At 43.7% G+C, this 26,937-nt stretch overlaps 1 protein-coding gene across 1 annotated transcript; it reads left to right on the forward strand.

Annotated features, from left to right (window-relative positions):
• The first annotated feature begins 575 nt into the window (after window positions 1-575).
• Window positions 576-26,937, forward strand: LOC110495920 (SH3 domain-binding protein 4-A). Its single transcript, XM_021571443.3, has 5 exons — window positions 576-737; window positions 11,797-12,015; window positions 12,148-14,555; window positions 25,092-25,280; window positions 25,562-26,937. Exons 2-5 carry the CDS (start codon window positions 11,892-11,894, stop codon window positions 25,784-25,786), a joined length of 2,946 nt encoding a protein of 981 aa, XP_021427118.3. The 5' UTR covers window positions 576-737; window positions 11,797-11,891; the 3' UTR covers window positions 25,787-26,937.

Genomic DNA, 26,937 nt, shown 5'->3' on the forward strand with positions numbered 1-26,937 from the left:
GTTCAAAGCTCTTAAAGACTTAATCGCTGCCAAAGGTGGTTCTTACATGTATTGACTCAGGGGTGTGAATACTTATGTAAATAAAAACATGTTTTCTATTTGACATTTTTTGGTATTGTAATTTAATCAATTTTAAATTCAAGCTGCAACACAACAACATGTGGAATAAGCCAAGGTGTATGAATACTTTCTGAAAGGCACTGTATGTGACGTAGTAGGCAATTTTCTGCTTTTTACTCGTGAGCACTACCTTCAGAACTACTGGCTCAAAGGTATACAACACTGAAATCAATAGGGATTATCAACCACCAAAACCACACACTGTCTGTCTCTCTCTCTCTCTTGTAGCCTCGTAGGAACAATGAGTTACTATAAAGTTGTTACACAAAAAATAATTACACAACAATAACGATATTAGGATCAATGATGACATTGAGCATACTATTAAATAGTAACTTATTTATAGCTCCAATCAGCATCATTACAGATTCAGAGACTATACGATGTTGATTAATTCGTTTAGCCTCCGTTTCCAGTGTCCTCCCCCTTGATGACGTCGGCAATCTCCAAGCCCCAGTTTGAGCAGAGCACTTTACAGAGCGAGCACTCTTGTAAGGGAGCTGTAAAAGAGCAACGTCCGAAGCCAGTTCCCGAAGTTTCGGATACGTTTTGGGACGTGGTCAACATTTTGGTTAGGTTTTCAACATTTTGATTAGGTGTTCACAAGCCATTGTAAGGTATGTCAAGCTTCTTAACTATTTTACGTTTCGTTAAACGAGATGCCAATATACAGTAGGCCGATAACCCATTAATTGATGAAGCACACAAGTCATCGTATTGGGTTTCCGATACTTTCTGAAGTCATGCCTTACTTGTCGTATCCATTACATAATGTGCAAATGGTTGTATTCATGTGAAATTAATTTAGAAGTATTTACCATACTGCTGAATAGTATTTTATGAAACTGTTGTTTGAATATCGCAAAAAGTCCTAACTGACACCTCATACCTCACCGTTGACCATGTGTTGCCTCCTACCACAAGAGCTCATGCTGTGAAACAATGTGGGGTTCCCTGTAATCCCTGCTCCTAAATAACACTCATTCAATTCAAGGAGAAATAGAAAGTAATGAATGATGAGATATTCCATCTTATAACATTCATTAACCCTTTACTGCAGTGGGCTAAATCAGGGTCGGTAGTCTTAAACAAATCTACTTTGAAACAAAGGTGTACACCTCACACACATGGTTATGGGCTTAAAAAAAGAAGACACCTGTACCATGTCAGATATAGAGTTGAAATGTATTGAATTTAGATTTTGCATCCCAATATTACACTTTATATACATCACAGAAGACTGGAACATAACAAAACCGTTTGACATAAAAATGCTAGATTTCCAGCTGTTTAAAAAAAAAAAGTTTATTAATTATGAAATTATGAAAGATATTTATAACATTTCACCCATGAGGCCACTGGTCATTTGACTGCAGGAAAGGGCTTATTTGTTTGACAGAAAATGGTTTTGAAGCCAGGCCATGTCTTCAGTATTATTTTGGTAATTACATATTCATAGTGTGTTTTGTGTGTGGCAGCAGAACAGCATTGTTGTTGTTCTTGGGAGGCCCTTATTGCCTTCCTCCCAGACTGCATTAGAAGTGAATCAGGGCTTGGGACTGAGACGGGAACGTGGGTAGCTGCCTGCCTGGGTAGTGAGAGGATTTTAGGCTTATCAGATGACCTTATTCACAAGGGATGCATCCCAAATAGCACCCTATATAGTGCACTACTTTTGACTGTGCACTTCATCGGGAATAGGGTGCCATTCGGGATTCAAGCCAAAGGCTCAGGAGGTGTTGGGAGAACATGCAACGCTCACTCACATTTGACATGCCCGTCACGCTTACCCTTTACTGTTGTCACTCAACATTGTGGGCCTTTGACTCAAATGAATGTATCAGACTGTCATATGCCGGTCCTTCCCAAGCATAGTTATTATTACATGAAATTAAATACCTTGCACCCCATTATATCAAAGCGATTCAAAATTCTTGTTGATAAACCTGTGACGGGTGCAAAAATAAATGATCACAATAACATAGTAACGGCACCTTTGACTCTCACGACTTCTTTAAAGGCAGTTGAATGCTACAGTGTGCAGCTTGGCTCTGCCGTCTTGCTGTGTGACATCAGACACCGTTTCATTTCCTGGTTGAGATGATTTAAGTCAGAGGGTTCGGGGGATTCTAAGTTACAGCAGGAATGTGAGCTGAGAGGTACTCTGCTGTAGGAGACCGGAGACCTGCCTGTTATTGGTCTGTTTCCCATCAGAGAAGCATTTCCTCTCGTCTTGTCCTCCTCTCTTCTTCTCTGCATCTCTTCCTTCCTGTTTTCTTCTCTTCTCATCTTCTTAATTAATGCGGAAAGAGGAATACGAGGGTTTTGGTTTCAGAAGTAATAAGAGAGAAAAAGCTTAATATCGTTTTTCTAGCAAGTCTATCTGTTTGGTTACCAAAACAACTACTATAGCTATCTTGTAAACTTGCTAGCTATTTCAGTGGATGTTGAATCCATTTGTACCCACAAATGAACACATTTTTAGCGTCCTCTGGAAAATAATGCAACTTCCTAGCGCGTCGTGCAAAACCCCTTCCACGTCGGTTATTATTTTCTCATAGCCCCTCGTTGATTTACCCTTATGTAAACAGAAACTATCAGAGCACTTGAGCAGGATATAAACTCTATTGGGCTAAAACTGCTCACTCAGAATGACCCTGGTCTGGACAGAACTTTACAGAACAAAACACATAAACTGGGGTTATTCCTAAATGAGAGGGTGAAAGGGGCCTTGGTCAGGTCTCGTTTTGCTACTCTCAGGGACATGGTATGACAAAATATCCTAGCGCGTAAAAATAAATAAATTGGAACAGTCGGTAGGGAGTTTGACCTCCCAATATAGGTGATTTTAACATTCAAATGATCTTCCTCTTCTCCTCTTCACTTTTTCTCCTGCCTTCTCAGAGCTATAAAGAGCAAACAGTGTCATAGTCCTCAATACCCTCAATCCAGCCTTCCCATTAAAGGCTACAGGTAGCCTAGCGGTTAGAGCGTTTGGCTGGTAAGCGAAAGGTAGCTGATTTGAATGCCCAAGGTGAAAAATCTGTTGATGTTCCCCTTGAGCAACGCGCTTAATCCTAATTGTTTCAGGGGCTGTTGATAATGGCTGACCCTGGCTGACCCACTCTCAGGGGGGAGTTGAGATATGCAAAAATAAAATGTCACATGTGTATAATACACACTTGTATATGTGTGAAACAAGACCAATATATATTTTTATTATTAGGGCAGGGAGAGGCTTGGGACCTCGCAATATGATATTAACAGAATACTTTGGTGCCGACAAGATATGTATTGCGATTCTATATGTGTTGTGATTTGATACTATGATTGTATTGCGATTCGATGTTCCAAACATATGTCTGTTGCGGAGGGACAAGAGAGAGCCATGAGAAAGCAAGTTTTGAACTGTCATGGCAATATAAGTGCTGAAAACAAATGGTCTTCCTGTTTAAAAAGAAAATGGAGAACAGCTATGAATTAAATATTTTTGGGTGCAGGACAGGTGGGTGCAGGACTAGCGCAAAAATAATATTGCGATATTGTCCAAACAATACCATACGATATAAATAATATCCCAATATGTAACTGCATAGATTTTCCCCCCATCACTACTTATTATTTACCAGGCTATAGCACAATAACCTCTAAATAAACATCTACATGATTTTCAATGTTTGGTACACAGAGTAAAATATAATTGAGGGAGAGGTTTGGGAGGGGCACAAACAGCTATTCATTCATTACTATTACCTATTACTGTCTCATTGGAGTTTCCTTGGAAGCTTGTCTCCCTTCTCTGCTAGTTAGTCTGGTGCAGTACAGTATAATGATGCACACACATATGCTACACTCTCTCTTGCTCTCTCTCCCTCTCGCTCTCTCTTGCTCATTCTCTCCCTCTCTTGCTCGTTCTCTCCCCCTCTCGCTCTGTCTTGCTCGTTCTCTCGCTCTCTTGCTTGTTCTCTCTTGCGCTCTTGCTCGTTCTCTCTTGCTCGTTTTTTCGCTCTCTCTTGCTCGTTCTCTCGCTCTCTTGCTCGTTCTCTCGCTCTCTTGCTCATTCACTCGCTCTTTCTCGAGCTCATTCTCTTTGCTCTCTAGCTCGCTCTCTCTCACTCTCTTGCTTGTTCTCTCGCTCTCTTGCTTGTTCTCTCACTCTCTTGCTCGTTCTCTCGCTCTCTCTTGCCCGTTCTTTCGCTCTCTTGCTTGTTACCTCGCTCTCTTGCTCGCTCATTCTTTTGCTCTCTCTTGCTCGCTCTCTTGCTCGTCCTCTCGCTCTCTTGCTCTCACTCTTGCTCGTTCTCTTGCTTGTTCTCTCGTTCTCTCACTCTCTCTTGCTCGTTCTCTCGCTCTTTTGCTTGTCACCTCGTTTTCTCGCTCTCTCTTGCTCTTTCTTGCTCACTCTCATGCTCGTCCTCTCACTCTCACTCTCTTGCTCGTTATCTTGCTTGCTTTTTCTCGCTCTCTTGCTCTCGCTCTCTTGCTCATTCTCTCTCTCTTGTTCATTCTCTCGCTCTCGCTCGCTCTCTCTCACTCTCTTGCTCGTTCTCTTGCTTGTTCTCTCGCTCTCTTGCTCGTTCGCTCGCTCTTTTGCTTGTCACCTCGTTTTCTCGCTCTCTTGCTCGTTCTTTTGCTCTTTCTTGCTCGCTCTCATGCTCGTTCTTTTGCTATTTCTTGCTCGCTCTCATGCTCGTCCTCTCGCTTTCTTGCTCGTTATCTTGCTTGATTTTTCTCGCTCTCGCTCTCTTGCTCATTCTCGCTCTCTTGCTCGTTCTCTCGCTCTCTTGCGCGTTCTCTCGGTTTTCTTGCTTGTTCTCTTGCTCTCTCGCTCATTCTCTCGTTCTCTTGCTCTCTTGCTCATTCTCTCGCTCTCTAGCTCTCTCTTGCTCATTCTCTTGCTCTCTTGCTCAATCTCTCGCTCTCTCTCACTCTTGCTCGTTCTCTCGCTCTCTTACTCGTTCTCTCGCTCTCTTGCTTGGTTTCTCGCTCTCTTGCTCGGTTTCTCGCTCTCTTGCTTGCTCTCTTGCTCGCTCTCTTGCTCATTCTCTTGCTCTCTCGCTCATTCTCTCGTTCTCTTGCTCTCTTGCTCATTCTCTTGCTCTCTTGCTCATTCTCTCGCTCTCTAGCTCTCTCTTGAGCTCATTCTCTTGCTCTCTCGCTCTCTCTTGCTCGTTCTCTCGCTCTCTTGCTTGTTCTCTTGCTCTCTTGCTCATTCTCTCGCTCTCTAGCTCTCTCGAACTCATTCTCTTGCTCGTTCTCTTGCTTTCTCTCACTCTCTTGCTCATTCTCTCGCTCTCTCTTGCTTTCTTGCTCACTCTCTCTTGCTTTCTTGCTCACTCTCTCGCTCTCTCTTGCTCGTTATTTTGCTCTCTTGCTCGTCCTCTCGCTCTCTTGTTCGCTCTCTCGCTCTCATTCTTGCTCGTTCTCTTGCTTGCTCTTTCTCGCTCTCACTCTTTTGCTCGTTCTCTTGCTCTTTCTCGCTCTCTTGATCATTCTCTCTCTCTTGCTCATTCTCTCACTCTCGCCCGCACTCTCTTGCTCATTCTCTCGCTCTCTTACTCGTTCTCTTGGTCTGTTTCTCGTTCTCTCGCTCTTTTGCTTGCTCTCTTGCTCATTCTCTCGCTCTCTCTTGCTCTCTTGCTCGTTCTCTCGCTCTCTCTTGCTCTTTCTAGAGCTAATTTTCTTGCTCATTCTCTCGCTCTCTCGCACTCTTGCTCGTTCTCTCACTCTCTTGCTCATTCTCTAGCTGTTTTGCTCTTTCTCTCGCTCTCTCTTGCTCTCACACTTGCTCATTCTCTCGCTCGCTCGCTCTCTATTGCTCGTTCTCTTGCTGTCTCTTGCTCGTTCTCTCTTGCTCACTCATTCTCTCGCTGTCTCGCTCTGTTGGTCGTTCTCTCGCTCTGTTGCTCGTTCTTTTGCTCTCTCTTGCTCGTTCTCATTCTCTCGCTCTCTTGCTCATTCTTTTGCTCTTGCTCGTTCTCTCGCTCATTCTCTCGCTCTCTCTCGCTCTCTCTTGCTCGTTCTCTCGCTCTTTTGCTCTTCCTCTCGCTCTCTCTCTTGCTCGTCCTCTCGCTCTCTTGCTCATCTCTCTTTTGCTCTTGCTCTCTTGCTCATTCTCTCTTTCTCATTCTCGTTCTCTCGCTCGGTTGCTCGTGCTCTCGCTCGGTTGCTCGTGCTCTCGCTCGTGCTCTCGCTCGGTTGCTCGTGCTCTGTTGCTCGTGCTCTCGCTCTCTCGTTCTCTCGCTCTCTCTCGCTCTGTTGCTCGTTCTCTCGCTCGTTCTCTCGCTCGTTCTCTCGCTCGTTCTCTCGCTCTCTCGCTCGTTCTCTCGCTCTCTCGCTCGTTCTCTCGCTCTCTCGCTCGCTCTTGCTCTCGCTCTTCCCCTCGCTCTCTCTTGCTCGTTCTCTCTCTCTTTCTTGCTTGTTCTCTTGCTCGTTCTCTTGCTCTCTTGCTCATCTCTCTCTTGCTCTTTTGCTCTTGCTCCCTTGCTTGTCCTCTCTCTCTTGCTCGTTCTCTTGCTCTCTTGCTCGTTCTCTTGCTCTCTTGCTCATCTCTCTCTTGCTCTTTTGCTCTTGCTCCCTTGCTTGTCCTCTCTCTCTCGCTCATTCTCTCGCTCTCTCTCGCTCTCTCTTGCTCGTTCTCTCGCTCTTTTGCTCTTCCTCTCGCTCTCTCTCGCTCTCTTGCTCATCTCTCTTTTGCTCTTGCTCTCTTGCTCATTCTCTCTTTCTCATTCTCGTTCTCTCGCTCGGTTGCTCGTGCTCTCGCTCGGTTGCTCGTGCTCTCGCTCGTGCTCTCGCTCGGTTGCTCGTGCTCTGTTGCTCGTGCTCTCGCTCTCTCGTTCTCTCGCTCTCTCTCGCTCTGTTGCTCGTTCTCTCGCTCGTTCTCTCGCTCGTTCTCTCGCTCGCTCTCTCGCTCGTTCTCTCGCTCTCGCTCTCTCGCTCTCGCTCGCTCTCGCTCTTCCCCTCGCTCTCTCTTGCTCGTTCTCTCTCTCTTTCTTGCTTGTTCTCTTGCTCGTTCTCTTGCTCTCTTGCTCGTTCTCTTGCTCTCTTGCTCATCTCTCTCTTGCTCTTTTGCTCTTGCTCCCTTGCTTGTCCTCTCTCTCTTGCTCGTTCTCTTGCTCTCTTGCTCGTTCTCTTGCTCTCTTGCTCGTTCTCTTGCTCTCTTGCTCGTTCTCTAGCTCTCTTGCTCGTTCTCTAGCTCTCTTGCTCGTTCTCTTGTTCTCTTGCTCATTCTCTAGCTCTCTTGCTCGTTCTCTTGCTCTCTTGCTCATTCTCTTGCTCTCTTGCTCATTCTCTTGCTCTCTTGCTCATTCTCTTGCTCTCTTGCTCATTCTCTAGCTCTCTTGCTCATTCTCTTGCTCATTCTCTAGCTCTCTTGCTCATTCTCTAGCTCTCTTGCTCATTCTCTTGCTCTCTTGCTCATTCTCTCGCTGTTTTGCTCTCTCTTGCTCATTCTCTCGCTGTTTTGCTCTCTCTTGCTCTCTTGCTCATGCTCTCGCTGTTTTGCTCTCTCTTGCTCATTATCTCGCTGTTTTGCTCTCTCTTGCTCATTCTCTCGCTGTTTTGCTCTCTCTTGCTCATTCTCTCTTTCTCATTCTCGTTCTCTCGCTCGGTTGCTCGTGCTCTCGCTCGGTTGCTCGTGCTCTCGCTCGTGCTCTCGCTCGGTTGCTCGTGCTCTGTTGCTCGTGCTCTCGCTCTCTCGTTCTCTCGCTCTCTCTCGCTCTGTTGCTCGTTCTCTCGCTTGTTCTCTCGCTCGTTCTCTCGCTCGTTCTCTCGCTCGTTCTCTCGCTCGTTCTCTCGCTCGTTCTCTCGCTCTCGCTCTCTCGCTCTCGCTCGCTCTTGCTCTCGCTCTTCCCCTCGCTCTCTCTTGCTCGTTCTCTCTCTCTTTCTTGCTTGTTCTCTTGCTCGTTCTCTTGCTCTCTTGCTCGTTCTCTTGCTCTCTTGCTCATCTCTCTCTTGCTCTTTTGCTCTTGCTCCCTTGCTTGTCCTCTCTCTCTTGCTCGTTCTCTTGCTCTCTTGCTCATCTCTCTCTTGCTCTTTTGCTCTTGCTCCCTTGCTTGTCCTCTCTCTCTTGCTCGTTCTCTTGCTCTCTTGCTCGTTCTCTTGCTCTCTTGCTCGTTCTCTTGCTCTCTTGCTCGTTCTCTAGCTCTCTTGCTCGTTCTCTAGCTCTCTTGCTCGTTCTCTTGTTCTCTTGCTCATTCTCTAGCTCTCTTGCTCGTTCTCTTGCTCTCTTGCTCATTCTCTTGCTCTCTTGCTCATTCTCTTGCTCTCTTGCTCATTCTCTCGCTGTTTTGCTCTCTCTTGCTCATTCTCTCGCTGTTTTGCTCTCTCTTGCTCTCTTGCTCATGCTCTCGCTGTTTTGCTCTCTCTTGCTCATTATCTCGCTGTTTTGCTCTCTCTTGCTCATTCTCTCGCTGTTTTGCTCTCTCTTGCTCATGCTCTCGCTGTTTTGCTCTCTCTTGCTCATTCTCTCGCTGTTTCTCTCTCTCTTGCTCATTCTCTCGCTGTTTTGCTCTCTCTTGCTCATTCTCTCGCTGTTTTTCTCTCTCTTGCTCATTCTCTCGCTGTTTTGCTCTCTCTTGCTCATTCTCTCACTGTTTTGCTCTCTCTTGCTCATTCTCTCGCTGTTTTGCTCTCTCTTGCTCATTCTCTCGCTGTTTTGCTCTCTCGCTCATTCTCTCGCTGTTTTGCTCTCTCTTGCTCATTCTTTCGCTGTTTTGCTCTCTTGCTCATTCTCTCGCTGTTTTGCTCTCTCGCTCATTCTCTCGCTGTTTTGCTCTCTCGCTCATTCTCTCGCTGTTTTGCTCTCTCTTGCTCATTCTCTCGCTGTTTTGCTCTCTCTTGCTCATTCTCTCGCTGTTTTGCTCTCTCGCTCATTCTCTCGCTGTTTTGCTCTCTCTTGCTCTCTTGCTCATTCTCTCGCTGTTTTGCTCTCTCACGCTTGATCTCTCTCTCTCTCTCACACACAGCTGTGAAACAACTTTAGTTAATTATGATGTTGTGTCACTGTGTTGGAAAGACATTTAATAATCGGTGTTTGAGCTTCCTGGAAGGCTGCTTTCTTAAAGAGCTCATTTATCCTTCCCTCGCCTAAGGCATGACTTCAATATCAGACTCCTATAGTTCTCTTATTAGTTGTTTCCAGGGAGAAAATTAATTAATGAACTAATGCTAATGAATGCAAATTATTTAGCGGTTGACTACCATACCCATGTCTTCTTGTGCAGAGAACTTCTCTACACCAAAGTCTCGGGGTGGATAGCAAGAACATAGTACTGTTGGTTTTAACATTAGAATAGTAGGTCTATGCTGACTAAGGTCTAATGGTGAATGAAGTATAAGTCCTTACTGTTTTACTGCAGTATATTCATATCCCTCTGTTAGGAACTAAACCCAATTCTGATTTACTTCAACAATTAGCTTTCTGTGGTCTCAAATTAAAGGAACCTACAGACTTATCATTCACATCGTCTAAGAGTCTCGTAAATAATTCGGATAATTTATTACTTTTTGTATAGTGATTAACAGCCTTACTTTTGACAAAGTAATTAGCTTGTCAGTGAAGCAGGACAGAATAATGACATTGGCATGAATCATTAAGGTGAAGGTATACTTACAAAATGCTAAAAGAGGTTATAAATAGTTTAGAAACCATTAATGTTTGTTTATAGATGAGTTATAAACAGTTGTTACACATCATTTGAAATTGTGTGTACTGTAACTGTTATTGAGAAGGCCTGGTTGTTTTTACATAGACTGTCTTTTTGACAGGCTTCTCATTCCTATAATGACCACAAATATTTCTAGGAGCCAAAGTTGTAGTCATATGCTTAATGATATTGCTATAAAAATGGGGGACAGACAATCTTTGAGAAAATACTCAAAAAAGGTAATTAAAGTAGCAAGTCGGTCAGGGATTAGAGAACACTGCTGTGGATTTAATTAAAGTGTGTTAAAGTCCCTGCTCCCTCGCGTGTGTTTACGGAACGGTTTGCTGAAACAATATACCCCCTTCCCGCTTTGTCGGCTAGATTAGATGAAGACCTTCAAAATGTATTGATGGAAATGAGGCCTTTCAGAATGTATTGACGGGAGAACTCGGTGTGTCTCATAAATAATGATGATATTTGATTGCATTTTGGATTGTGATTAACAGCCTTACTTTTGACAACGTAGTCAGCTTGGTGGGGAAAGATAATGCTGCACAGCCATGAACTGAATTGAAGATTGTGAAAGCATCTCGAGAGATCTCGATCTTACGAACATTGAAATAAGATTGAAATAAAGATGTGAAACTTTCCAGTGAACTATGGAAAGCATCTGCAGAGACTCAGTGACAAGTGACAAGTGGCTTCTGGTTCCAATTCATCATGTCTGGCTGTGGTATCTGTGGATTCATCTCAGAAAGGATCTCACAGCCAGCGTCTGCTATTTATCTTGGTGCAGAACATCGACGAGCAATCTGACCCGGGTGTTGCATCAAAGTGGATGACAGTCTTTTTTTTGTCAGTCGAGCTTTATTGATCCTCACATCCATAGACTGTCACTGTCCCCCGAGCCTAGCTAGCTCCCTGGCAAGGGGAAGGAGAAACAAACAGGTTACATTGAGCCACATATTTTCCTCGTGGATTGAGAGTGGGAGTGAAATCTCTCCCTGACATCTCTGGGGACTTTAGTGTCTCTGAACAAAACCTTTTAGCTTTTAGGCCAGGGCTGTAAGGTTCACTGCAATGAGGTGTAGTGTAGCACGCTACCCCTCCTGCTTCCTGTGCGAGAGAAAATGCTGGAATTAAGAATATGGTCTCACTCATATGAAAGTGCTCCCGTCCTGAGCTCAACTGACAGTGTGTTTTGAATTATGGATTGGCTAAATGTGAAATCACGAGAGAGGTCTTTGAGCTAGTTTGTTGTAAATAGGGGAAGCTGTGTGACATGGCACATGGTACTGCGATATTTGCTTGCTCTATACACATTGCATACATTTGAAATGTTACATGTGATATAAAGTCAAATTACACTAAGTCATGTCCAAATTATTGTCAAGACAATAGCTATGTCAAGGAAGAAACCTATCTGACCTATCTAGTCTGCGCTTACATTTTTACTGAACATTGTACATCTGAGAGGGTTTAAGAAGGGAATGTCCCATGATTTCCTGTATGTCTATACCCCAAGTGATTCACTGTCCCTCCCTGAGGCTTTATTGCCTTCTCAGAATGAGATGGAAAATTTGCAATTATCATCTACAACTGCGCACTGAGATACAGAACACAGAATTAGCAAGTGCAGGCATATTGAGGACACCTATGACTGTAAAGTAATTGGAAAGGTGTTAAGATAGCAGAAGACCGACTGGGCACAGACGTCAATTCAACGTCTATTCCACATTAGTTCAATGTAATTTCATTGAAATGACTTTGAAATCATGTTGACTCAACCAGTGTGTGCCCAGTTAAACTGTCCCATGGCGGGGTGCACTGCTCAAAATGTTTATTCTCTTCACAGGATATTATTTGGCATCTGCTAGAATCTATTCATTTTTTGTCCCTAGCCAAGACTGTCCCCACTTCCTACTGAATCAAACCATGTTGTACATTGTGATGATTGAATCATTTATGGCTCTTACAGGAATGGCTCAATCACAGCTAATGAAGATAATCTCATTTTTGTTTCCTTTAGTCTAGATACAATGGAGAGCTGCCAAAGACTGAATATCATAATTGGAGAAATGGAAGAGTAGTAGTGCGACTGCAACTCGGGCAATTCGCACCAAAATGGCGGCCCACCGGATCATCAGAGTGACCAACAGTAACCATGTTCTCCCTCGCTGCAAATCGGAGGGCACGCTCATTGATCTCAACGAAGGGCTCTCTGAGGCTAGCCTCACAGATGTCAAAGGTGAGGATTCAATACTGATTAATGTACCAGACAGTTATTCAGCCATTTAAATATATATTGATTTGAATGCAAATTGAGGATGAATTGAGGATGTTTATATGAATTTCTGCTCTTCCTTTTCTTTTCATGCAGTGCCTTCTTCCAGTGCCTTACGGCTGGACAATTCAGCTTCCTTTGTAACTGCTCATGAAGTAGTCGCCATCAAGGACTACTGCCCATCTAGCTTTACCACTTTAAAGTTTTCCAAAGGTGACCGGCTTTATGTGATGGACACGTCGGGTGGAGAGTGGTGGTATGCCCACAACAACACAGAGATGGGCTACATCCCCTCAGCATACGTACAGCCCATCAACTGTAGGAACTCATCACTCAGTGATAGTGGCATGATAGACAATCTAGGGGAGTGTACAGAGGAAGGGGCTAAGGAATTGGATCTCCTAGGGGAGTGGACAGGGGTGTCCGTTAAGACCACTCCTTATTCGCCTTATTTTAACAGCAATCCCTTCTCCCTCCATACCTCCTCCACCAACCCCTTCATCAACAGTGGTCATCTACATGGTTCTCTGGACCAGAACTGTAATGAGAGGGGAAGGTCCACGGACCTGTTAGTCTTTGACTCCCTGGCCTCCCCAGTCTCCCCTTCGGGACCTAACTCTACCTCCAGGACCACCATGATCAATGGCTTCAGTAGCTGCAACATATTTGACATGATGTCAGCCACCAGCCCCAACCAGGACTTACAGGTTTTACAGACACTGCGAAGGGATAACCCATTCTTCAGGAGCAAGCGATCGTACAGTTTATCGGAGTTGTCCATCCTACAGACACAATCCAACCCCCCCTTGCCTTCTTCCGGGTTCTTCGCCTGCCTCAAGGCTCCCTCGCCAGAGCAGTTTCAGAGCAGGGAGGACTTCAGGACTGCGTGGCTAAACCATCGGAAGCTGGCCAGATCTTGCCATGATCTGGACTCTCTGGGGCAGAGCCCTGGTTGGGGACAGACTCAGCCGGTGGAGACCAACATTGTCTGTAAACTAGACAGTCGTGGAGGGGCCGTTCAGCTCCCAGAAACCCAGATCAGCGTCCATGTCCCTGAAGGACACGTGGATCCTGGAGACACCCAGCAGATCTCAATGAAGGCCTTACTGGACCCTCCACTGGAGCTGAACAATGACCACTGCTCCACAGTCAGCCCAGTGGTGGAAATCAAAGTGTCCAACATGGAGACCAAGTCCTTCATCACTCTGGAGATGACCGTGTCCGTGACGGTGAAGAAAGACAGTGGTCAGGTAGCTGAGGTGCTCTGCGTCCGGAGTGACTGCAAGGAGGGACCCTATATAATCATCCCACATGCTTACCTATACAAGGACACAGTACAAGTCCAGTTGGATAACTTGGAGCCATGTATGTACGTGGTGGTAGTGGTGCAGGCCCAGCACCTCAACCTTAATACAACTGTATGGGACAATGTGTTGAAGAAAGTCACCCTGGGTGTCTATGGGCCCAAGCACATCCATCCTTCATTTAAGACAGTCGTGGCCCTATTTGGGCATGACTGTGCCCCTAATACCCTACTGGTGAGTGAGGTGGGGAAGCAGGCCCACTCCTCCCCTCCAGTGGCGCTCACGCTGTGGGGGAAGCATCAGTTTGTCCTGGGTAGGCCCCAGGACCTTCAGGTTGGCCTATACTCCAACATGTCTAACTATATGATTAAGGCTAATGAGCAAACCAGGATGATTCGGGCCTTCCAGGTCAAACTGGGGAAGGTTAGCCGACTCATTTACATGATCACATCCAACAACCCTGAGGACATATCAGACTTCACCTTGCAGGTCCAGGTCAAAGACGGCCTGGATTGTATCCTGGCTCAGTTCTGCGTCCAAACACCGCAACCGCCTCCGAAGAGTGGAGCGCAGAACACTGGCCACAGGCGGTTCCTGAAGAAGAAAGAGGTGGTGGGTAAGATTCTTCTGTCACCTCTGGCCATCACTGCCAAATATCCACAGTTTCAGGAGCGCTGCATCACCAACCTGAAGTTTGGCAAGTTGCTCAAATCTGTGATCAGGCAAAACAAGAGCACATACCTGTTGGAATACAAGAAGGGAGATGTGATCGCCTTGCTGAGCGAGGAGAAAATCAAACTACGAGGACAACTGTGGACCAAAGAGTGGTATATTGGATATTATCAGGGAAAGACCGGTCTTGTTCACGCGAAAAACGTTCTGGTTTTGGGGAAAGTCAAGCCTATTTATTTCTGTGGTCCGGACCTCACAACAACCATGCTAGTGGAGCAGATTTTGAAGCCTTGCAAATTTCTCACATACATCTACGCCTCTGTGAGGACAGTACTCATGGAAAATATAGGGAACTGGAAGACCTTTGCAGACGCACTGGGATATGGGAACTTACCTTTGTCTTGTTTCTGTCGGACTGAACTGGACAACGAGCCTGAGAAGGTTGCCTCGGTTCTGGAGAAGCTCAAGGAGGACTGCACTAACATGGACATCAAGGAGAGAAAGACCTTCCAGAAGGAACTCATGACAGTACGTTTGTGTGTGTGCGTGTGTGTGTTTGTGTGTTTGTCTCTTTCTCTCTCTGATGCGTGTGTATGTGTGTTTGGAAACCGCTCGTCATGCACGTTGTACCTCTTAGGCTGTAGAAGCTATTCAAATGTATGGTTCAATACAGAAACCATATCAAAAAGGTAAAGAAATAGGAAATTCCACTTTCTCTGGAAATGGGTAGCGCTTCTGTGTTTATTCCCTATTTTCCATCAGCAGCAGATGTTGACATGGTATGGAGGCAATGGCCTGTGATGTACTGTGAGATGGGGGGGGGGGGGCTGATATTTTACTGTACTCAGGTTATTCAGTCACATGTGCCTTAGGAGTAGGCCTACTTGTTGGGAGAATAAGTGTGCTGTGACTTACAATGCACAAAAACACAGCTACATCACCTCCTTCAGTGCAACTCCTGAGACTGAGACACAAACAGAGACGACAATATTCTGAGAGATTCTCCTCAAAGCAGGCAGGGTTGCTGTTGTGACCAAAAGTGTTGACTCAACATTCCTCCCACTTCCTCTCCAGTCACCCTTTTCAAGTTTTAGACAGAAGTGCTTGGTAATGTAACTATACCCCGCATTGCAACAGTCACAAACAGGCAACAGTTGTTTGAATTTTGGATCTGTGGAGAAATTGGATCTGTCTGGGAAAGTGAGGTTGACGTCTTTTTCACAATGCTTGCTTATGCAAGCCTCTTATCAGTCAGAGCTAGCATATATCAGTTTATTTTGGTATGAAATATAACTGTTGTTTATGCCAACAATGGTATTTCGATCAAAGGCAGGCTAGAATTCAAACAAGCAAACATTTTTTTCTGCCAACAGGCATGATAAGCTGATGTTAGGCTTTAGGTTTGTGCAAATATTGCCACTGCTGGCTACTGTACATACAGTAGACAAAGGGATGAGGATGGATTGGTCTCTGATAACAATGATCCATGCCCAAAGCCCTCATACTACCCCTCACACACACACACTATTTATGGTGGACACACAGATCGGTTTACTGTGCCCCTAGCCTGGGAGTAACCTAACATAGCGGGCATAAAAGAAAACACCTGAGTGGAGTTCCCACATCCGGTTTTCAGTGGAAGAGGAAGTTGAATGATTGAATGAGCTGGATCCCTGAAACCTAGAGGCACCTGGCTGTTGGCAACTCTGCTAATGGTGTCCTGGAGGCAGTGCCTGAAATAGATCCATGTCTTTCTTATCTTTTGATTCCAGCCAGTCTTGATAGCCTGCAAGCCACAGTAGAAACAGAGAGTGTTGTTGCCGATCCTGATCAGGCCAAGAAACACCAGATATAAACATCAGTGACACAACTGTTGTTCCATACTGGCACATTCGAGCAGGATCTTGAGGACCATTGATATTGCTGCGCTGCAGTCTACATAATATGCTGCGTCTTACGTTGATTCTCCGGTTGTTGCAGGAATTTTCCCGCACAGCAAGAAGTAATGTATTCAAGGTTTTAAAAAGCTAGTCATTTCCTTGATTTGCCCTAAACCGAAAAAATGTATCAACCGTTCTGCATTTTTTCCATTAACTATATTCCACATAACAATTCACATTTCCTGTTGCTACAAGATTATTTATCTGCGGTGCGAAACTGGCACAAGTTAAGATATGGGATCTGTATATAGGTTTGTGTGGTGGGAGGTGGTTGTATAAAGGTTTGTGTGGGGGGAGATGGTTGTATAAAGGTTTGTGTGGGGGGAGATGGTTGTTTAAAGGTTTGTGTGGGGGGAGATGGTTGTATAAAGGTTTGTGTGGGGGGAGATGTTTGTATAAAGGTTTGTGTGGGGGGGATGGTTGTATAAAGGTGTGACAATATTGCAGCACTTTATGTCATTATAGTGAGAGTCTATGGTGAGAGTTCTGTGGTCTTTCTGTTGTTCTGTGGTTCTGTAGCTTTTCCTCAAATTTAGTAATTTGCCCTTTTGGTGACCTTAATCTCACACAGTATTAATTAATTATCTGGACTAAAACTTTTAATCAAAAAGTTTGTGCAAAACCTAAACTAAGAAGCTTTAAAGCTCAGGTAGTAGGCATTGTTAGACAGAACATAACCATGGTTAGGTCATATGCGTGTCTGAATTAACACAAACCAAAAATACACTACATGACCAAAAGTATGTGGACATCTGCTCGTCAAACATCTCATTCCAAAATCATGGGTATTAATATGGAGTAGCCCCCTTTGCTGCTATAACAGCCTCCACTCTTCTGGGAAGGCTTTCCACCTGATGTTGGAACTAGAGGTCGACCGATTAATTGGAATGGCCGATTAATTAGGGCCGATTTCTAGTTTTCATAACAATCGGAAATCGGTAATTTTGGACGCCGATTTTGCCGATGTAATTTTTTTTATTACACCTTTATTTAATCTTTATTTAACTAGGCAAGTCATTTAAGAACACATTCTTATTTTCAATGACGGCCTAGGGTTAACTGCCTTGTTCAGGGGCAGAATGACAGATTTTTACCTTGTCAGCTCAGGGATTCAATCTTGCAACCTTACGGTTAACTAGTCCAATGCTCTAACCACCTGCCTCACGAGGAGCCCGCCTGTTACGCGAATGAAGTAAGAAGCCAAGGTAAGTTGCTAGCTAGCATTAAACCTAATCAATCATAATCACTAGTTATAACTACATATGGTTGATGATATTACTAGTTTATCTAGCGTGTCCTGCGTTGCATGTAATTGATGCAGTGCGCATTCGCGAAAAAGGACTGTCGTTGCTCCAACGTGTACCTAACCATAAATACCAATGCCTTTCTTAAACCTGCATATTTAGCTAAAGGAAATCCAGGTTAGCAGGCAATATTAACCAGGTGAAATTGTGTCACTTCTCTTGCGTTCATTGCACGCAGAGTCAGGGTATATGCAACAGTTTGGGCCGCCTGGCTCATTGCGAACTAATTTCCCAGAATTTTACGTAATTATGACATAACATTGAAGGTTGTGCAATGTAACAGGAATATTTAGACTGATGGATGCCACCCGTTAGATAAAATACGGAACGGTTCCGTATTTCACTGAAAGAAAAGTCTTGTTTTCGAGATAATTGTTTCCGGATTTGACCATATTAATGACCTAAGGCTAGTATTTCTGTGTGTGTTATTATATTATAATTAAGTCTATGATTTGATAGAGCAGTCTGACTGAGCGATGGTAGCAGCACCAGCAGGCTCATAAGCATTCATTCAAACAGCACTTCCGTGCGTTTTGCCAGCAGTGCTGCTGTTTATGACTTCAAGCCTATCAACTCCCGAGATGAGGCTGGTGTAACGATGTGATGTGAAATGGCTAGCTAGTTAGTCGCCCTGAGACTTGGAGTAGTTGTTCCCCTTGCTCTGCATAGGTAATGCTGCTTCGAGGGTGGCTGTTGTCGTTGTGTTCCTGGTTCGAGCCCAGGTAGGAGCGATGAGAGGTACGGAAGCTATACTGTTACACTGGCAATACTAAAGTGCCTGTAAGAACATCCAAAGGTATATGAAATGCAAATGGTATAGAGGGAAATAGTCCTATAATAACTACAACCTAAAACTTTTTACCTGGGAATATTGAAGACTCATGTTAAAAGGAACTACCAGCTTTCATATGTTCTCATGTTCTGAGCAAGGAACTTAAACGTTAGCTTTCTTACATGGCACATATTGCACTTTTACTTTCTTCTCCAACGCTGATTATTTAAACCAAATTGAACATGTTTTATTATTTATTTGAAGCTAAATTGATTTTATTGATGTATTATATTAAGTTAAAATAAGTGTTCATTCAGTATTGTTGTAATTGTCATTATTACAAATAAATTCAAAAAAAAAAAAACGGCCGATTAATCGGTATAGACTTTTTTTTGTCCTCCAATAATCGGTATCGGAGTTGAAAAATCATAATCGGTCGACCTCTAGTTGGAACATTACTGTGGGGACTTGTTTCCATTTAGCCACAAGAACATTATTGAGGTCGGGCACTGATGTTGGGCGATTAGGCCTGGCTCGCAGTCAACGTTCCAATTCATCCCAAAGGTGTTCGATGGGAAGGAGGTCAGGGCTCTGTGCAGGCCAGTGAAGTTCTTCCACACTGATCTCAACAAACCATTTATGTGGACTTCGCTTTGAGCACAAGGGCATTGTCATGCTGAAAAAGGAAAGGGGCTTCCCCAAACTGTTGCCAAAGTTGGAAGCACAGAATCATCTAGAATGTCATTGCATGCTGTGGCGTTAAGATTTCCTTTCAATTGAACTAAATGGCCTAGCCTGAACCATGAAAAACAGCCCCAGAGCATTATTCCTCCTCCACCAAACTTTACAGTTGGCACTATGCACTCGGGCAGGTAGTGTTCTCCTGGCATCCGCCAAACCCAGATTTGCCCGTTGGACTGCCAGATGGTGAAGCATGGTGGCGAGCTTTACACCACTGGTGATCTTAGGCTGTGTGCAGCTGCTCGGCCCAGGAAACACATTTCATGAAGCTCCCGATGAACAGCTCTTGTGCTGACGTTCTTCCAGAGGCTGTTTGGAACGTGGTAGTGAGTGTTTTAACCGAGGACATGATTTTTACGCACTGTACGCTTCAGGACTCTGAGGTCCCATTCTGTGAGCTTGTGTGGCCTACCTCTTTGCGGCTGAGCCGTTGTTGCTTGTAAACGTATCCACTTCACAATAACAGCACCTACAGCCAACGTGGAAAGCTCCAGCAGGGCAGAAATTTGACAAACTGACTTATTGGAAAAGTGACATCCTATGACGGGGCCACATTGAAAGTCACTGAGCTATTCAGTACGGGCCATTCTACTGACAATGTGTGTGTATGGAGATTGCATGGCTGTGTGCTCGATTTTATAAACCCGTCAGCAACGGGTGTGGCTGAAATAGCCGAATTCACAAATATGAAGGGGTGTACACATAGTTTGGTATATATAGTGTAGCTGATTATTATATAAAAGTCGCTAAATAAAAGATAACCGAGATTAGCACTTCAAGTTAAGTGGCCTATGATTCAAATTCCTCACAAAACGTTAATTCACAAGTGTGACCACCACATGCATAGCTCTGTCTAGCCTACACAACGCTGTGCTCTATGTATGGGCTTTAACACCCTGCCTTCCCTTTTTTTCTGAGTCGCTAGCATGGTCTGACAGGTGTCGTCAGTTGAAATGTGAGGAGAGGAAAGGAGACATTGGTCAGGCGAGATAGCAGGCCGGGGGGGGGGGGGGGGGGGGGGAGAGACCAACGCAAACTGACACCCACTAAGAATTCTCAAAGTGATGGATGGTGTTGCTCAGGTAGCAGACAATTTAAATGCCATCCCACTGCTCATCACTGAGATTGTTCCCAATGGCCAACCAGAAAGACCGAGAGAGACACCTGCAGATTCTTTATTTCTTTAGAGGTCGACAGATTATGATTTTTCAACGCCGATACCGATTATTGGAGGACAAAAAAGCCGATGCTGATTCGTCGGCCGATTTTTTAAATGTATTTGTAATAATGACAATTACAACAATAGTGAATAAATACTTATTTTAACTTAATATAATACATCAAAATCAATTTAGCTTCAAATAAATAATGAAACATGTTCAATTTGGTTTAAATAATGCAAAAACAAAGTGTTGGAGAAGAAAGTAAAAGTGCAATATGTGCCATGTAAGGAAAGCTAACGTTTAAGTTCCTTGCTCAGAACATGAGAACATATGAAAGATGGTGGTTCCTTTTAACATGAGTCTTCAATATTCCCAGGTAAGAAGTTTTAGGTTGTAGTTATTATAGGAATTATAGGACTATTTCTCTCTATACCATTTGTATTTCATATACCTTTGACTATTGGATGTTCTTATAGGCACTTTAGTATTGCCAGTGTAACAGTATAGCTTCCGTACCTCTCCTAACTAGCTAGCCATTTCACATCACATCGTTACACCAGCCTAATCTCGGGAGTTGATAGGCTTGAAGTCATAAACAGCAGAGCTGCTGGCAAAACGCATGAAAGTGCTGTTTGAATGAATGCTTATGAGCCTGCTGGTAACTACCATCACTCAGTCAGACTGCTCTATCAAATCATAGACTTAATTATAATATAATAACACACAGAAATTTGAGCGTTAGGTCATTAATATGGTCGAATCCAGAAACTATCATCTCGAAAACAAGACGTTTATTCTTTCAGTGAAATACGGAACCGTTCTGTGTTTTATCTAACGGGTGGCATCCATCAGTCTAAATATTCCTGTTACATTGCACAACCTTCAATGTTATGTCATAATTATGTAAAATTCTGGCAAATTAGTTTGCAATGAGCCAGGTGGCCCAAACTGTTGCATATAGCCTGACTCTGCGTGCAATGAACGCAAGAGAAGTGACACAATTTCACCTGGTTAATATTGCCTGCTAACCTGGGTTTCTTTTAGCTAAATATGCAGGTTTAAAAATATATACTTCTGTGTATTGATTTTAAGAAAGGCATTGGTGTTTATGGTTAGGTACACGTTGGAGCAACGACAGTCCTTTTTCGCGAATGCACACTGCATCGATTATATGCAACGCAGAACACGCTAGATAAACTAGTAACATCATCAACCATTTGTCGTTATAACTAGTGATTATGATTGATGAAGTTTAATGCTAGCTAGCATCTTACCTTGGCTTCTTACTGCATTCGCGTAACAGGCAGGCTCCTCGTGAGGCAGGTGGTTAGAGCGTTGGACTAGTTAACCGTAAGGTTGCAAGATTGAATCCCTGAGCTGACAAGGTAAAAATCTGTCATTCTGCCCCTGAACAAGGCAGTTAACACTGACACACCGTCACACCATCAAGCCTTTATCACTTGTCAGTGATACAGGAATTTTAAATGGAAACATTTTATATTTCAATTCACCCAATGTACAAAAATAACACCTTTTTTAAAGCAGCAGTTTGCAAGATTGAATCCCTGAGCTGAAAAGGTAAAAATCTGTCGTTCTGCCCCTGAACAAGGCATTTAACCCACCGTTCCTAGGCCGTCATTGAAAATAAGAATGTGTTCTTAACGGACTTGCGTAGTTAAATAAAGATTAAATAAAAAGGTGTCATTTTTTTTGCAAAATCGGCGTCCAAAATTACCGATTGTTATGAAAACTTGAAATCGGCCCTAAATAAATCGCCCATTCCAATTAAATCGGTCAACCTCTAATTTCTTATTTTAACCTTTATTTACACAGGGTGTCATATTAAGATCCAGGTATTTCAGTCCAAGCAAAATTCTTGCTGGATAAATTGCTCTTTGCTAAGAAGCTATTTTTATTAAAAAAAAAAAAAAAAAATGTAAAATCATCTTTCAATATGAAATGTAGTTAATCTTTAAACATGAAAAATGTCATAAATAAATACAAAATTAAACAATAAATACTTTTCATAAATTGTGTGTGTAGTAAGACACTGACTTTGTACAGACACTTTTGACAAATAGACACGGCAATGATTTTAGTCACTACTGCCATCATCCTATGTACTGTACACACCATTAAATATAATGACTGAAAGTCACCGCTGTGTCTACTTTCCCCATTTCAAACTAGAGAGAAGTTTATACACTGCTGATGTAGAAACTTTTTCCTCACATATAAAGTCCCTGGTTGACTTTAATGAGCAGGTTGAGTCCTTGTTACTTTGTTCTTCCCTCTCCTCTCTCCCCTCCCCTGCTGTTAGTCTCAGGGACACTGTGTGTGTGTGTGTGTGTGTGTGTGTGTGTGTATGCATTTGGTGCTTGCCTGTGTGTGTGTGTGTGTGTGTGTGTGTGTGTGTGTGTGTGTGTGTGTGTGTGTGTGTATATATACGCTCCTTTCCCTGCCTTTTAAATGCAGGGAGAAGAGCCAGACAGGCTCATTTGGAATGACGCTTAGAGAGATAACTGCCTCTGAGAGCTCTGAGGCACATGGTAAATTTGAGCTGTCAGTCATGTCTGTCAGGGCTTTCCCCCAGTGGACATGTGGATCAAGTCAGAGAAGGAGTAAGCCTCCGCACCCACATTTTCGAAGGATGTCCCTAAAGCTTCCTCATTTTCATCAGCCTGCCTACCACTGGCATTCAGGTGCCATTCTCTGATTGGATGGGAAACTGTCTGAGTGTGCGTGTGCGCAGGCATGTACACACACACACAGGATACACTTCAGAAAATGTCAGCTAGTTACGGAGTTTTATCATAGGTTTAGATTAAGAGTTGAAACGAGAAGTAAACGTGAATGGCATGAGACCTTTTGGAATTGGAAGGTTTTATAAGGATCCATTGCACTCTGGAATGTTTGAAAAATAAACGAGATCACTCACTGAACTGTGCAGGAGGTCATTCAAAAGAGCTGGATTTCTTTTTATACAGTTCCTCTCTGAAGATAAATATATTGGAATATGACATTATTAGCTATTGGTTTCATGAAAGAGTTCTGCATGAACCATAGTACATTATCACAATGTTTTTGGTTTTACTCATGTTATGGGATATACCTTAAGCAGCATTTAAGCGTTGTTTATCTGCTGCCATGGAATACATGACCCAACTCCTCAGCACTGTATGGGAAAATGACATGTCATTTGGTTTGAGGTTTTCATGACAGGAAGTGATTGAAGGATTAAGAGGATAGATGTTGAGTTAAGAGGTTTTAAGAGACAGTGATTCAACTAATCTTCCTGCTGGTTGAAGGCTATATGTCATAATTGTGACATGGTAACTAGAGTTGCACTCCAAATGTCACTCCATAGGGGTCTGGTCAAAAGTAGTGCACTATATAGGGCCCTAAAACTCAACTCTGGACCTCGAAGCCAGTTCCACACCATTTAAAAAAAAAAAATCCCCCTCTAATCAGGAACTGATTTAGATCTGGGACACCAGGTGTGTACAATTCATTATCAGATAGAACAGAAAACCAGTAGGCTCTGAACCTCGTAGGGTAAGAGTTGAATACCCATGATATATGGTATAGGGTGCCATTTGGGACTCACACTAGTAACTACGTTACCATGTTGACTCCTTGGCCCTGCCAGACCGGTGCCAGATGTTGTGAATGACACAGCATTAGGTCTGTGACTGAACTGAGCCACTCCATTGTGTCACTCACAGTTGACTCAGTTGGCATTGTTGGCAGACGGAGAAAGAAGCCGGCCCAGTAGCCAGACAGATGGTGGTGATGGCGGACGTTATGCTGCAGTCCTGTTTGAGTAACTTTGACAGAAATGTGAGTCCTGATACAGCAGTCAGCGCAGGACAGAGGCCAGCTCATTAAAACAGTGCTGTTCAGAGTCAGGCCAGGTGGCCAAGGTGACTGGAGTAGCACTGAAATTCTTTGAAGACAGTGTGTGTGTCCCGGTAAGCACCCTATTCCCTATTTAGTGCCCTCCTTTTGACCACGGCCCATATGGGACTATATAGGGCAGTGTTTCCCAACTCGAGGCCTCGAGTACCCCAACATAACTCGTTGTTATTGTAACCCTGGACAAGCACACCTGATTCCAGCCCTAAATGAGTCCGGGGCTACAACATAAATATACACTGTTGGGGGTACTGGAGGACTGGAGAAACACCGATATAGGGAATAGGGTGCCATTTGGGATGCAGAAGTCACTCAGCTCCCAATATGACAGACCAACATATGGATTTGAGTGGTATGAGCTCCACATGCCTCATTCTCTTTCTGCGAAGCAAACACATGCTGGCTCTTCTATTTAGATACAGTACTGTGCAAAATATAGATAGTGTGCCTGCCTCAGCAGATCCTGTCAAGTTGCAGGCAAACTCTCCAAAGAGACTTTGAAGTGGAAAAAAAACGTTTATGTATTAACTGTTTTGTAAGCTATAGTGGGGAAACATATGCCGTCTCTTATTGGCGGGCTTAACTGGTTGGCTCTGACTTCAAAACATGAGTTCCTGTACATAAAACATATTGTTTTTATTGGGTTGTACTTTCCATTTTCCTTTGATATTATATAGCCCTCATGGGTTGTAGCCTAGACATGCTGTATGGCAGCCCACCTCCTCATGGGATCCTGATAGGCTTGATTTGCAGTCTCCCTTTCTTTCATCCCCTGTTCGTCTGTGGTGTTTCTGGTAGAGAGGAGGGGATTACTAGTGTATTTTCCCTGGCCTCCTGGTTTTATTGTCATTCAACACATATGTGTGTCTGTGTGGTAAGACCCAGAGAGGCTCTTCTGAATCATGCTATAATTCATCCTCAGACTTCACAGCAGGCTTTGTTAAAGAATAGGGAGGGATAGTGTAGCCGTAGTTAGAGACGCAAATGTATTGTATCAAGACAATACCCTGGCCCCCTAATGCTGTTCCTCCCCACTCCTTTCACTATGTCTAGAGAGTCATGTCTTCACACCCCTTTAATGGTGAACACGATGTGACACAATGGTGTGTCATTGCTGATCCATGGGGTGTGTTGTTGAAATGTCGTCTTCTGTCGACGACCTATGCTCCAGGAGGAATAAAAAGCTTGAATTAGTAAATCAAGTTGTCTTTATGTGGCCTTTCTTCTAGGCCCTGTTGAAGATGGACTGCCAAGGTCTGGTGGCCAGGCTGATCATGGACTTTGTCCTGCTGACCACGGCCGTGGAGGTGGCCCCGCGCTGGAGGGAGCTGGCGGAGAAGCTGGCCCGGGTGAACAAGCAGCAGATGGAGCAATACGATGCTCCGCACAGGGACAAGAACGGCCTGGTGGACAATGAGGTGAGATTATCAGCCCATTACATCTAGATACTGTAACGTTTACTGGGTTTGACTGGTGTTGGCTGCCTCAGACCTGTAATAAAATGGACGTGAGAAAATGCTAACCCTGCTATCAGTTTCTTGTGTGCAATGTTCTTTTATATCAGCCAGTCAGACTTGACCTTAGAAGCATTTGGAATGATTCTCTGTCCCCTCTGTTGATCTTGAAGGGTTTTATGAGTACTTTGGATTGATTGATCGGTTGTTCTATAACAGTCGATTGATTGATTCTATGTTGACAGTCAATGTGGAAGCCAGCCTACGACTTCCTGCTGACCTGGGCGGCCCAAATTGGGGACAGCTACCGGGACGTGATCCAGGAGCTGCACCTGGGCCTGGACCGAATGAAGAATCCCATAACCAAGCGCTGGAAGCACCTCACCGGAACGCTCATTCTGGTCAACAGCCTAGATACGTTACGCAGCTCTGCCTTCAGCCCTGTAGGACAGGGGGACTATGCCATTTGATCTGTACCCATCTACATCTGAAAAGGCATCCTATTCCCTACATAGTAGTGCACTAGTTTTTGCAAGAACCTGGTCAAAAGTAGTGCGATATATAGTGAATAGTGTGCCATTTAGGATGCACACTGAGTCTCTGGAGCTTGGCACTATGGATCCAGCAGGACTACTACTGGTCTCCTCCAGCCCTCAGGATGACGAATCAGCAATCACACCTTTACCATCGCTGTTATACCAGGAACTTTCAACTCTTGACCCTGCTCCCATCCTCTTGCACAGGACTACAATGGTTTGTAACCAGTAACCACCACTTCACACAGAGCACATGTTACTGTAGGTCCATTTCTCTGGCGGGTTAAACACTCTCATTGGAATTTACAGTAGATTATTATTAAGCCACAATATTGATGTGATTTCATAATGGTTGATGTTTCAATCAATTTCTAAAGGGTGGTTTTTAATCTGTATTGTCTTTTGCTACACATTTTTTTTCTACAAAATGTGGCATAGCACTCATTTTTATGGCTTTTTTTCACTAAATATATATTTCAAATGAAAAATATACAGAAACTTGATTTATGAAGTGCATTATACGCAATCACTTCTGATTTCTATTTCTATCCCCCTTATGTGTTTCTGTGCTGAAAATCTCTTTTTGACTGCTCTTTGTACTTTTTGCTTTCCAAAACAGTTAGGTGCTAGCCTAGATCAGTTTATTGTTCTACACAAAAGTATCATCATTTCAGAATAAACCCCCTTTGGTTAGTTTCCTCTATGTTCACTTTAGGACAAAATGCGTGCCACAAAAATCTGAAGAATAATTACATAATGTATCCAGCAAGGATCTTTCCTCTTTGTTTTCTGAAAATGTAAATGCAGAATTACCTCACGATATGGTCTCTTTATTTCATTTGTTTTAACCAGCAGTAACGGAATGAACAATTCTTTTGAGGAATTCAATTAGATGTGATGGTTTAAATGGTTTGGTATGTTTTGTGAATGCAGATTAAATGTTAATAGTATTATTTGCATAGTTAAATGGTCACACTGGTCTGTGACGGTACAGATTGACAAGTTCTGCACTTCGATGCCTCTATTAGTTGTTGTCTTTACCTGTTGGTTCATATTAACTCAATAAAATGGCTGACAATTCTAAA

This window comes from Oncorhynchus mykiss, chromosome 18 (genome assembly GCF_057628025.1).
Source record: "Oncorhynchus mykiss isolate SJ-2025 chromosome 18, ASM5762802v1, whole genome shotgun sequence".
Classification (NCBI taxonomy): Eukaryota; Metazoa; Chordata; class Actinopteri; order Salmoniformes; family Salmonidae; genus Oncorhynchus; species Oncorhynchus mykiss.